General features: G+C 52.4%; 1 protein-coding gene across 1 annotated transcript in view; it reads left to right on the forward strand.

Moving 5' to 3' along the window:
• Positions 1-3150: 3150 nt before the first annotated feature.
• ASIC2 (acid sensing ion channel subunit 2) overlaps positions 3151-13150 on the forward strand; it is a 1014198-nt gene continuing 1004198 nt past the window's right edge. The window contains exon 1 of the mRNA XM_027130289.1: positions 3151-3979. Coding sequence (XP_026986090.1) covers positions 3425-3979 — 555 coding nt within the window. The 5' untranslated portion in view covers positions 3151-3424. The remainder of the gene's footprint in view (positions 3980-13150) is intronic.

Here is a 13150-nt window from a genome sequence, read left to right on the forward strand (position 1 = left end):
AAAAGCTGTCCTCCAACATAGGATGGCCCTGGACATCATCACTGCCTCGCCAGGAGGCACCTGTGTCATTAGCCAAGCAGAATGTTGTGTGTTCATACCTGGTGAGTCTTCTGTCTGCTACTGTGCTGGCTTTACTAAATCACACAAGGCCACAAGTGGATGCCCTAAGTGTTCCAGCCCCCAGCCTAGGGGACTTATAAATCAGTGGTTCTGAACAGGCGGCTCTTGGTGGGAGAAGCTGCCACTGACTTGGGAATTATTGTCTTAACCTGTGCTTCTCTTGCATGTGCTTGTATTGTTGCTGTGGCATCTGCCTCCAATGTAGCCAGATAACCATCTAACGAACTCCACCTTAGTGAAACCCGGGCTGACCTTTCCCGGGAACGTTTCAGAGGAGGGCGGGGCGCGGTGCAAACTAGAGCGGGTCACGAGGAGGGGCGGAGTCTTGGGGGAGGTCTTCAAGAGGACGCGACCAGGGCAATCAGAGTTTCCTCGCCTTCCCTGTCTTTGGAGTGTGCGTTCCCCAAGCTAGAAGCTGCTTAAGGACACAGCCTCGAGAGAGTAAGGTGGTGCTGAGACCATCTGGATGGTACATGTGCCTGAGCCCACTTAAGGCCTCTGTACCAACTTCTACAATTGGGTGGTGGGTGCAGAGATTTACTCCGCTCACAGCGCCCCAGACTAACCTCGTGTGTAAGTTCTCTTGCTTATTTAACCTGCCACCGACCAACCCGGAGCGGCTGCCTCTTTCTTCGGTCTCTCCCTGCCTTCTGTGTGTACGGGGCCAGTTTGCAAACGTACACTGGCTCCAGCCCCACTGAACCCTGAGTTATCAAGGGTGGGAAATGTGTCCCATTCCTCTTTGTTTCCCCAAAACCAACGGAGTGTCTGGTATGGAGTTAGAGATCCACAGACTTGTTGAAAAGGCTGATGAGCCAAAGACTGCAAAGGAGCATCAGGGAAGTCTTCCTGTAGGAGGAGTGCCTGGCACTGTGAGAAACATGGACACCAGGGATGTGGCTTGGTGGAGAGGAAGAGGAGGGCTGCTTCACGTCTGCGGAAGGAGGAGCTGGCCTGTGTGTAGTATAAGGTGAGTTTGTGAGTATGTGTTTGTGTGTTGGGGGACGTGGGGTGGAAATGTTTGTCCTCTTCCTAAATTTGGGAAGGAGTGTCTTGGCTTTGCTTTCCAGCCTGTGTTTTGGAGGCTAACGTGCCTGAGTTCAAGTCCCAGCTCCGTCACTTATGAGCTGTGTGACTTTACTCTCGTGAACCTCCATTTCCTCGTGTGTATACTTGGGGTAATAACACACACCTGTCAAGGTGGTTGAAAGCATTAAGTGAAATCAGACATCTTCCCCCGGTCCTGACACGGTAGAGTCTTAGATAATTTTGGCACCCCTGTTTTGAAAACCCCATCCCCATGTAGGCAGCCCTAAGGTAGGGATTTGGGACCCCTGGGATGACACACACATGAGGTTCACTGGCCTCTGTCATTTTGCTAATTCAGGACGCTTCTGCCCTTTGAGCTCCCAGGATCAGTAAACCACTCATTTAATGTGCATCCGGACACTGTTCCTGGTTTGGCTCTGGTTTAGCGAGAGGGCAGATGGGATAGAGAAACATTTCAGAGTAGATGCAAACCAAGAGGGACATTCCCTAAACTGCCTTCTTCTCAAGGAGTGTTATTTTAAGCTGGGCATGCCCTGGGGACACCAGGTTGGCTCAGCAAGGCGCCTCCGTGTGGCTCTGCCCCAGACTGGGAGTGTGCACTGGGTTGGCCACTGGAACTTTCTGTTCCTTTCCTCCTGAAGGGGATTTAGCATCATTGATTCTATAGGTTCCAGCCATTTGATCCCCGGCACAGGGCAAGCCACACCCACCTGCTAGCAGGAGCTGACTTCCAGTGGATTTTCAGGAAAAAGGAGGTAGGTGGCTGAAAGCCCAATCCCTCTCTCCCACCTATAGCTCCAGCTGTGTTTCCATCTGGCAAATCCTGGGGCAGAACACACACACGCACAGCCCAAAGGGAAGGCATCCAGCCTTACCTGGAACCCCAGCTGTCTTTCTCTTTCAGATGCAGAACCTCCTGACAGCTCGGTCGGGGGGTGGGGCTACACGTTGCTCTTCGTCTGGTCTCCTAGGGGCGTCTGGCTCTTCGGCCTCTGTCAGGGGCATCTCATTCCCTGGAATGTCCCCTTCCCGCCGGCAGCAGAGGCACTGTGGTTTTTTACAGCTCCCTTCCTTCCCCGCTTCCAGCGTCTCCCCTCCGGAGACCCCAGGCTGAGCCTGACCCGGGAGCAAATATTGGTGCGAAGGAATGCTGCCTTCACCCCCATACCCGGCTCCTGGGAGTTTACCAAGTGCCTTCCTGCCATCTACGGGGGCGGGGGTTAAGTCCTCACTCCCAGGGCTGGTTCCCCACCTTGGGCGAGAAGCCCCCACTAGCTCCCTCCAAAAAAGACCAAAAAGAAACTTTCGCCGGTCCCCCGCCCCCAGCAGCGCCCCCCCGCAACACCCCCGCCCCCGCCACACCCCTCCCCACGCCTGCCCTCTCCCAGCCCCCAGCAGGATGGTGGAGGAGGGGCTGAGGGAGGCCGGCTCGCTCGGTGCCCTCTGGGTCCTCGCTTTTCCTCGGGGAGGCGGAGCGGGGCGGGGTGGGTGGGCGGGGAGAGACGAGTCCCTTTCCGAACCTCCAGCATCCTTCCCAGCCTCCCGGTCCTCGCCTCTCCGCGGCCGCGCGCTACCGCCTCTCCGAGGCGCTAGCCGCGGCCCGCCTGCCTTTGGAATTCTGCCCAAAAAAGGGGGCCCTTGAAGAGGAGGAGGTAGGAGAGGAGGGACGGAGGCCGGCGGCGAGAAACGGAATCCGGAGTCCAAAACAGTACGGGGAGAGGAGAGGACCAGAGCCGCGGCGGCGGCAGCGGCTCTGAAGCTCGGCCGCTGCGCCCGGCCGCAGTGCATCAGCGTGGCCGCCCTGACATCCCCAGGATGGTTAACGCGGGGCATTACGCACTGGTTAACAGGCTCCGAGCTGCTGAGCGACTTGTTTTAAGCATTTTCTCCCTCGCTCTCGCTTTTAATCTTGTCTCTAGTGGCGTGTGTAGGGGGGAGGACTTTATTTCCATTGGCTAAGCTCTCCCTTCCCACCCACATCTCTTCCACATCACCTTGGTGTCTCCCTAAATAAAACCAGCCTTCCTTATCGCCTGGACAAAATCAGGAGCTAGAGTTTGAATGGGTTTTACATAAACACTCACCCCTGGCAGCGTGCGGCTGGGCTCTCAGGATAAACTCACGGCACCTGGCCTGATGCTTGCCTTTCCTTCCCTCCCTTGAACGTCAAGGTTTAAGCAGAGCCCGAGGACTGGGAACTCTTCCCTGAAATCTGATCAACCTGAAGCCAGTTGCGGAACTGCACAGGGTCCCCATGGACCTCAAGGAGAGCCCCAGCGAGGGTAGCCTGCAGCCCTCCAGCATCCAGATCTTCGCCAACACCTCCACCCTCCACGGCATCCGCCACATCTTCGTGTACGGGCCGCTGACCATCCGGCGTGTGCTCTGGGCCATGGCCTTCGTGGGCTCTCTGGGCCTGCTGCTGGTGGAGAGCTCTGAGAGGGTGTCCTACTACTTCTCTTACCAGCACGTCACCAAGGTGGATGAGGTGGTGGCCCAAAGCCTGGTCTTCCCAGCCGTGACCCTCTGTAACCTCAACGGCTTCCGCTTCTCCAGGCTCACCACCAATGATCTGTACCACGCCGGGGAGCTGCTCGCCCTGTTGGACGTCAACCTGCAGATCCCGGACCCGCACCTGGCTGACCCCATGGTGCTGGAGGCCCTGCGGCAGAAGGCCAACTTCAAGCACTACAAACCCAAGCAGTTCAGCATGTTGGAGTTCCTGCACCGCGTGGGCCATGACCTGAAGGATATGATGCTCTACTGCAAGTTCAAAGGGCAAGAGTGTGGCCACCAGGACTTCACCACAGTGAGTACTTGGCTTTCAGCTCATTTTTGCGCTCAGTCCTTTTGAGAAGTACCACGCTGGCGGTCTGCGGCTTGGTTCGAGGCCTCTCTGTGCTTTGGAGCAGGAGAGAGAGCAGTGTCTCAGTTGGAGGCCAAGAGGGTAGTTGGCCAGAGTTGTTGGAACTGGTCGGAGAGGCCTGCCTGCTGGGTTGGAGCACTCCTGTCTGGTCAGATGTGCGGGGCGAGCAGGGGGCGCCTGGCCGAGGTGGCGGATCGTTACCTTAGGGGTGCTGAGTTGCCTTCCACCCACCCAGAGGGAGGAGGCCTGAGCCGTCCGTGGTCCAGGGCACTCGGTGTCTGAGCTGTGTGACTGGGACAGCTTGTCATTGCCGAGGTGGCATTTTCTCTCTTTCTGCTCGGAAGTGGCATCAGGCACTGCATCCTGTGGGCTGGGCTGGAGCTTAAAGCTGCCAGGAAAGGGGGTGGGGGGCACCAGGCAGCCTGGATGGTTCCAGTGGCTTTGGGAGCTTGCTGGAGCAGGTGATGCTGCAAAGGTGTGGAAGTCTCTTTCCTTCCTTTTCCTGTGTGGATTCTGAGCTCCGTGCGGGGAGAGGAGAGGCCAGGGGAACCCCGGGTCTCTGTCTGGTCTGCTGGCAGGTCAAAAACAAAGAGATGTTCAGGGTCCCTGGGCCAAAGAGGAGGGTCTATGTGGAGACCCTTGCACAGGACGGGCAGTGAGGTGTCTGGGAGGGTGAAACGCTGCAGGCTGGCTGGTCTGCGAGTTTCAGCTTGAAACTCAAAGGCTCGTTTGCTGTCTGTATGATGATCCCTTAACAACGTGGATACGTGGATACAGAGGGGTGGTGTGGGGAGGGGGCGAGCAGCTGTGGGATCCGCAAGCCTGGAGGAGGAGAGTGGAGCTGAGTAAAGAGGAAAAGCGGAGGGGGAGGTGGATCCCATTCGGGATGGGGCTTCCTGGAGGGGCAGGGGAAGAATGGGAGGAGAGCTGTGGCTGCCAGGGTTCTGTGTCTGCCTAATTAGTGGGCTGCTGGGCAGAACTTGGCATAACAGGTCTGGTTGCAGCTGCCCACACCTCCTTGCTCCCAGGCGGGTCTGGGACATCAAGTGCTGTGGGACCCTCCGGAAGCCCAGCGTGGGCTTCTCCCAAAGCCGCCTTAAGGGAGAACCGAGAGCTTTTGAGTCTCAGAGCCTTGAGCCAAATTGCAGTTGTAATTTCGGGGTGGCAGGTACTGCAATTGCAAAGAGACTGGACTCTGTTGTCAGCTCTTGTCTGAGGTCCTCTGCCTAATTAAGACATGCTCTGCCTTTCTCTGTGGTGCATCCACTCCCCGCCGGCTCTCAGGGCCACTGCCTACCAGACTCTTGCTCTGAGTTTCTTTTAATGCTACAACCAGTCTCTGCACACAGCCTCTATGCTTGCTGTGCGCTGTCTCTGATTCTGGAAAAGCCAAGAGTGCCTGGGGGTGGGTGGGGGTGGGGCGCGGGGCTGGGGAGGGCTCATTGCCTCTGGCATCCCCTGGAGCTCTCTTTCCTGGGGGAGTTGTTTTGTATTATCCATTTGAAACACTATGCAAAAGAGCCCAGCGAGATCAGGCTGTGGTGTATGTATGCTAAAGAGGAAGCAGGTCTGAGCTGGGGGGAAGGGACCAGCAGTCCTGGAAGCCTTTCTAAATGGAGCAAACAGGATCCGAAAACATGTCACGCACAATGTCTTGGGTGGCTTGGGGAGAGTTGGGGAAAAAGCCTCATTCTTGGAGGCTGAAACTATCCCTGTATCCACCCCGTGCTTTCTAGTGCCGTGGCAACGCTCCGCTTCACCACTGCACCACGCAGCTCAGAAACACACATGGAACATGCAGACAGCAGAGAGAGAGAGAAGGTGGCACCGAGAGCAACTGCAGTTGGTAGCAGACCCTGGGCCAAGTTCTCAAGCATCCTCATAACCACATGTCCACCTAGTGGCTTCCTCTTAATTCATGACCAAGTTCCACTTAGAAGTAAAGGTTCTTTGATCCCAGGCTGCAGTTTTGTACTTAGCCTATCATTTCGATCCCTGGGGTCCCAAGAGGCCAAAGATCAGGCTGTAAAACCTGACCCAACCCTTTGACCTTCCAGGTTGTCTCTTAAATAATGAAGCTGCCTGTGGACACAATTTATTACTTAGTGTCACGTCATTATCTGCCATCCTTACCAGGTTCAAGACTGATTTGGTTGAGTGTCCCTCCTTAGACTGACTCTCAATGGATGACCTCCTCTAGCATTGAAAAGGGGATGGGTCTCAGGGCTGGATTGCCAAGCTGTTCAGTAGAGTGTCCAAAAGGGCACCCACTCTAGGAAGCCTGGCGCATACTCCAGGCAGGAGGCTGATCTTTTTCACCCGTTGATTGCAATGAGCAGCCATGCTACAAGGCGCGGACATGATGCCAAGTTCATTCCAAGACCTTGCAGTGAGGGCTAATCCTTCCCACTCGCCCTTGTCTCCCTGGCTCCTTGGCCTGGGGTGCAGGTGTGCTTGTCCTTGGCCTGGGGTGCACCGGAGGAGAGCGAGACCTCACAGGTGGTTATGGGAGAAGTTGGCTCACCAGCTTTCTCTCTCATTCATTCTCTCTACTACGTATCCCTCTCCCTTTGGTTAATTTACTGGGCTCTCCCTGGGTTTGTCCTATGCTGGGTGGCTTCCTTCCCTATGAGCTGTGGCTAGCTTATTAGAGAGTGAAGTGTGGGGAGGGCCTGCCCCAGGTGGATCATTTTTCCTGGTTTTCTTTTTCTGCAAAGCGTACCTAGTGCCATCTCCAGGGCTAATGCTTTCGCATACGCGTCCTTATTCCAAGTTCTTAGCTGGTGTGCATAATACCCTTTAATTAGCGAATGAGCCATGATTCCAGCAGAGTGAAAGGTTGTCTGTGGAGGTTAAAAGTCCCAGAAGCCAGGTGTGGGACGCTGACTGCCATGTAAACAGGTGTGCTGCATGATTGGGCAGGTACACTCTTAGCCCTGACCTAAGACCGCCTGACTTCAGATAGGCACATACTTTTCTTTCCTGGAAGAGGAGAGGAGGGCTTTGATTCAACAGTGTCTACGCAGCGGAGATCGCCCTGCTGACCCAGAGTGGAAGGAAAGGAGTTGGGGTGAGAGGGCTGGCCAGGGGGTGTGTCTCTGGACATGATTGGATGAGCTGAAGTTAAGATTGGGAGTAGGAGAACATAGGTTCGAATCCCAGCTCCGTCATTTCTTAGCTTATTCCCTGGGTCGTATTTTGTACCCTCTCTCGGTATCGACTTGCTTGTGGAACATGTGATGGTAACATGTGATTTTGTAACTCACAGGGAGAACGAATCATGTGAGACCATATATGTGAAAAATCTCTTGTGCCTTGTGACAACTAGATGTCACAAGATGTAAGGCGGGGTTATTTTCAAGATTCGTAGGAGGGTTTTTTTAATATAAATTTATTTCTTTGTTTTTATATTTGGCTGTGTTGGGTCTTTGTTGCCGTTTGCGGGCTTTCTCTAGTTGCGCGAGCGGGGGCTGCTCTTGGTTGCGGTGCGCGGACTTCTCATTGCAGTGGCTTCTCGTTGCGGAGCACAGGCTCTAGGCGCGTGGGCTTCAGTAGTTGTGGCACACAGGCTCAGTAGCTGTGGCGCACGGGCTTCAGTAGTTGTGGCTCGCAGGCTCTAGAGCGCAGGCTCAGTAGTTCTGGCACATGGGCTTCCTTGCTCCGCGGCATGTGCGATCTTCCCGGGCCAGGGATCGAACCCGTGTCGCCTGCATTGGCAGGTGGATTCTTAACCACTGAGCCACCAGCGAAGCCCGTTGTAGGAGGGCTTTTATTGTCCAGCCTACCTGCCCTGTTTGCAGCCCTCCAGAAGAGTCAGTTTATTAGTAATGCTGTCAGGATAGACCAGAGAGAGAGGAGGCTGCTGCTTTCTGAGCCCTGGGTTAAAGCCCAGCATCGCAGAGCTGGGGTTCTGTAGAGTGGAGGTCACAGCTGGGTTCAATAGCAAACTATTGCGGACAGGTGGCAACCCCACTGCCTGTGACTAGCACGTGACTGTTTCACATTGTTTCTCTGCTTACCACATTGGGGTTCATCTGCCTCCAAGTTCAGGATTGCAAATGACCCCTCAGTCTGCATTTTTAACCTGATTGCCATAGTGTGTGTGTGTGTGTGTGTGTGTGCGCGCGCGTGCGCGCGTGTGTGTGTGCGTGTGTGTGCGTGTATGTGTGTGTACTTTAAACTAGAGATTTCTTAGGAAAGTCATTTCCTTCTTTTCTTACTGAAAGAAGCGTCTCTCCACAGTGGGATCTTGTTAGAGGCAATTCTATGACTCCTAGTCGTCTGCATCACATAGCATTATAGAGATGCGGAGGGGAGGGCTTAGGCAGCTCCCATATTTGGAAATCTTGCCACAGGCTGGTGGGTCCCTAGCTAAGCTTATTACTTCTTATCACATGAGGAGCAGGTGTGTGAAGAAGGTGGGCTTTGGGGAGAGATCTGAGTTGGAATTCCAACCGTACCCCCTCTTCGATGTGTAATCATGGGCAAATTTCTTAATCTTACTCTCTCCGTCTCTAATTAGGAACAATAATACCTGCCACTCAGAGTTGCTGTACTGATCCAGGGAGGCCAAAGGATGCCAAGAGCTAGTGCATGGCAGATGCCTCGTACAGGGCAGGCCCCATGCTTTGCTTAGTGTCCCCCGGGAGTGCTGACTGAGCCTTAGTTGGATTCTGGCTGTCTTGACTTCAGGACAGTGTCCTTCTCACTATTCCACGCTGTGACTCACTAACAGCTTTGAAGCATGGTCAACTGCTGTGTTTGTGGGCTTCTTAATTCTCGTAATATGACAAACGTTCCCTTTTCTCAGGACTTCCATATCGGTTCTGCTGCCTAAACATCCTCTCCTTACCTGCCATCTTGGCTTCCGGTCCAGGTCATGCCACTAACCTCAGCCCAGGAAGCTTGTGCTGCCCTAACCCCTGATAAGAGTCGAGTGGCCTGGGTAGCAGGCCTGCATCTTTTATCTTGAGTGTGTGTGCTGTGTGTCTGCACATCCGTTCCTTTGTTAATCAAACAGAGCACCTCCCATGTAGCAGGGAGAGAGCTAGACCAGATTCTTGCCATCTGAAAGCTCATGGCCCATTTCCCATCCCCTGTGGATGGGAGTGGGGTGTTGAGAGCAGGAGTCTTGTCTCATCAAACACATTCTCTGCACCTTTCATGCTGAATGCAGGGTCTGCCCACAGTAAATACCCAACAAAGATTTTTTTTTTTTAATTCAATAGTTACTTGCTGTTTCCTGAACTGACCCAGCATCCTTTGCTCATGGGCCTTTCTTACTTCTTTTCATCTCTCACTTCTCTCTCTCTGTCTACTTATTTAAATCCTACTCATCCTTTAAAATCCGGCTCTAGGCGTGGTCGCCATTGGGGATGAGAGGCTGGGCGGACTCGGGCCCCAGGACACCCTGGCGCTGGGTGGCAACGGAAGAGGCTAGAGGAGCTGCAGGTGCTGGGGGACGCGAAACGGGCCCGCAGGAGATTAGAAGCAGCGGCGCAGGAGCGGGGCTGCCTCCACGTGAAGGTGCGCGTGCCAGTGTCCTGGGGCAGCGAGGAGCCCAAGTCACTGGATGCCCAGCCCAGAGGCCACCTCCTCGCACTGCAGCCAGACGGCGACCAGGGGCGACCAAGTGTAGGGGTTCCTCAGGATGGCGGAAGGAGCTGGGCCCAGCCTTGCCCAGGATGCATTGCGGGGGAGCCTGGAAGTTTCCGCAGGTTACATTGAGTTCTGTGGTATAATCCTGAACAACGGTGAAATCAAAGATCCAGCAACTTGAACTAACTGTATTTCGGTTGATTCACTGTAACTGCCAAACATGGCCTGGATTTCGAATAAATAATACGACCCCCCCCACCCCCCAAAACATCTGGCTCTAATATCTCTGTGGCCCTCTCCAGGAAACCACTGCCCCCTCTCCCCATGTCATAATCTAACTTAATCTCTTCCTCTCCTGTTCTCTAAACAGCCTTTGGATTACTCCTCTCCTAGAACAGTCATTATACTTTTCCTTGCCTTAGAATCATGAAGTGTTTAGGCTGAAAGGAACCTTAGAGATGATTTAATTTAAAACGGAATTCTTTAACCACTGATAATTTTTATTCATTGCCCATTTCAGTTTCTCCTCCCCATAAGACATGATGTCTTTTCTAACTTGATATTCTCAGGACTTAGAACTGCTTAGCACAGGGAAAGCTCTTACAGTGTGTCGTGAGTGTGTGAAGTGGGTTTGAAGTTTTTCAAATGTCAGGTGACTCTGATGTCAACTGAAATAGCCATTTTTTGGCTTCCCTTTTCAGTATAGGGACCCAGGATTCCACCTGCATTGGGAAGACTTGTCTCATTATTGTTTTTTTTTTTTTGCGGTACGCGGGCCTCTCACTGCTGTGGCCTCTCCTGTTGCGGAGCACAGGCTCCGGATGCGCAGGCTCAGCGGCCATGGCTCACGGGCCCAGCCGCTCCGCGGCATGCGGGATCCTCCCAGACCGGGGCACGAACCCGTGTCCCCTGCATCGGCAGGCGGACTCCCAACCACTGCGCCACCAGGGAAGCCCTGTTGTTATTATTTTAACAGTACACTTTCTGATTATAGAAACAATCCAGTCACTGGAGAAGACTTGGGAAGTGTGGGAAAGAATAAAGAAGAAGAAAAAATGTCCCAGAATAGCATCTTAGGTATAATTACATGTATTATTTTAGTATTTGGGGAGTAGCTCCATTTGGTCATGCCTGGGATCACACATCTGTACATGTGATACCTCGTCTGGCATGCAGTGCACACTTAGTCACTGTCACCTTGCTTTCTTCATCCTGGGTCCCCTGGGTAGTCTCCAGGGTGTTAGAGATTCCCTCAACGGTCCACTTAGAGTAAAAATAAAATCCAAAGATATGTCTCCGTGGGTCTGAGCAATACCCCTTTGGTGGGATATATTTTGTCTTATCTGCCAGCAGCATCCGGGGATAATTTGTGAGAGCGAGGGGAAATTGCCCCTCTTACCGCAGCGTCCTTGGATTACAGGTTCACAGATGAACACCAGTTACTCTTTTTTGATGGTAATTTATTGACAGTCTAGGTGTGCATTTACCTGAAGCCATCTTGGTCCTGTTTGTTGGGTTGAACCAGAGATGTGTTTGTTGACACCAAACTAGATCTTCTGACTGAGGCTTGACCTCGTTCCTGGATGAAGCCCAACCCCTCATGACCATGAGGACCCTGGACCAGGAAGCCCAGGAGGTTCTCCTTGCACGGCCATCCCTGCACGCCTCAGCACACAGTGTAGGCCCTGACTCTCCCTCACCTGGGAAGTTTCTAGGCTCCATGTTAAAATGGTCTAGACTGCATTGAATGCAAAGTAGATGGTCTTTCTTATTCCTTAAGTTGCTTGGAAGTTTTGTGAGCATTTGCCATGCCCTTGGAGAGGCAACCTCTGCCCAGCTGTGTGCGTGGTTCTCTGTGGTACCAGCCTACAGTTGGGATCTTCTAGTCTGCAGAATGTTAGGTCATGGCTCTCTGGAAATAAAGCTTTCAGGGGTGTATTGACTTCTGTCTGATGTGATGAAGGACTAGGACACAGACTAAGAGCTGACTGTTAGAATGACCTGCACCATCTACTTGCAAGAAAAGCTGAAGTGGCAGCGAGCCACAAAGCTGGTGCCTAGCTGCTGTATGTCTGCATCTCTGTCCCTGGGGGTTCTTGGACCTCCAGAATGCTGATGGAAGACTACCTGCAAGCTTACCAAATTGGGAATTGATTCTTTCCCCCTCTCTACAGTGGTTCTCTTTTCCTCTCTGCAGAAACTCCTTCCCTTAATGAAGAGATGAATTCTAGACAGTTTTCTATAAAGTTTCTGAATCCTGGTTTGCTACCGATTTCTAGAGGAAGAGCTGAAATGGGATCCCATGAAAAAAATCCCCAACCACTGAATGGATAGGTCTTACTTTATTTTTTAATTTTTTTGAATTGGTAGCTTTTAGCACCAAGTTTGTTGTCAGAGGCGTTATTCCCATAGATCAGTTCATATTTCAAAACATCAAGTATCGCATTCTCTCCAGCAGAAAAGAAATATGCCACCTGGGTCTAGAGATATCTGAAAGTGTGCTTTGCGCCGTCTCTGTTTCATCTGAGTGTTTACGTTTGATGGAGCTGGGTTGCCATATCAAATTTGACCAGCGGGGCTATTTGACCCATGATCTATTGTAATCTGAAACGAATGGGCTACAGCATCCCTGCAGATTTGAAATTCCATGTGTCATATTTCTCCCCTGCAACAGACTTAAAACCAGTCCATACAGGTGGGACTTAGTGGTTACTGGAAGCCTGTGATAGAAGCCTGTTTATCAGGATGGGCTTTATTTGGGAAGAACATTCTGAAAAACGTCATCCTTTGGATGCTAAACCGTCTCTCCATCTCCCAGCACTTATTTTCTCATGAATCAGGTCCATTCCCTATTGATTACCTCACTGGCCACAGAAATTTATACTCAGGAGAAATAAAGTACAAAGCACAGAAAGAACATATTTGCCTGGGTTTATTGACTTCTGCTGATGGAGTGGCCCGGCCTTGGGCAAGGTAATTAGCTTCTGTGGGCCTCAGTTTCCTCACTTGTAAGATGAGGGGGTTAAACTAGGTGACTCCCAAGGACTTGCCAACTTGGAGAGCTGTAATACAATAGAACACAATCGAAACTTATTTTCTGATCTCGCATTTGTTCGCTGAAATAACTTTAACTTACGCTTGAGGGCAGAGAGTTGATGTTATTTTGTAACCAGATATATTTATCCATTTATTTGTGTAATGTAGATGGAGCTGTACAGTGGAAGGAAAAATACCCTGATATGCTGAGTGGCTGTAGTGGGAATACGGAGGCACAGAATTCTACCGTCAAGACTCTGTCCGTGAGCCGTGCGTGTCTGACTGCCATTCATCAGTCTGACTGAAAGTTTCCATCACACTGGTCCTACAGTTGTGAGCAGGGGTCTGTGTACAAATTAGCAAGGGCATCTGTGAAAGACGCTGTTGGTGTTCCATTCAGATCCCCTTTCCTGCTGCTGTGGCTACAAGCTTCTGCACTGAGAACAGGAGGATGCCCTTGGTCCTTAGTCTACTGGCCCT

Source organism: Aethalodelphis obliquidens, unplaced genomic scaffold (genome assembly GCF_003676395.1).
Source record: "Aethalodelphis obliquidens isolate GAN/ISIS:26980383/991018 unplaced genomic scaffold, ASM367639v1 scaffold38, whole genome shotgun sequence".
NCBI lineage: Eukaryota > Metazoa > Chordata > Mammalia > Artiodactyla > Delphinidae > Aethalodelphis > Aethalodelphis obliquidens.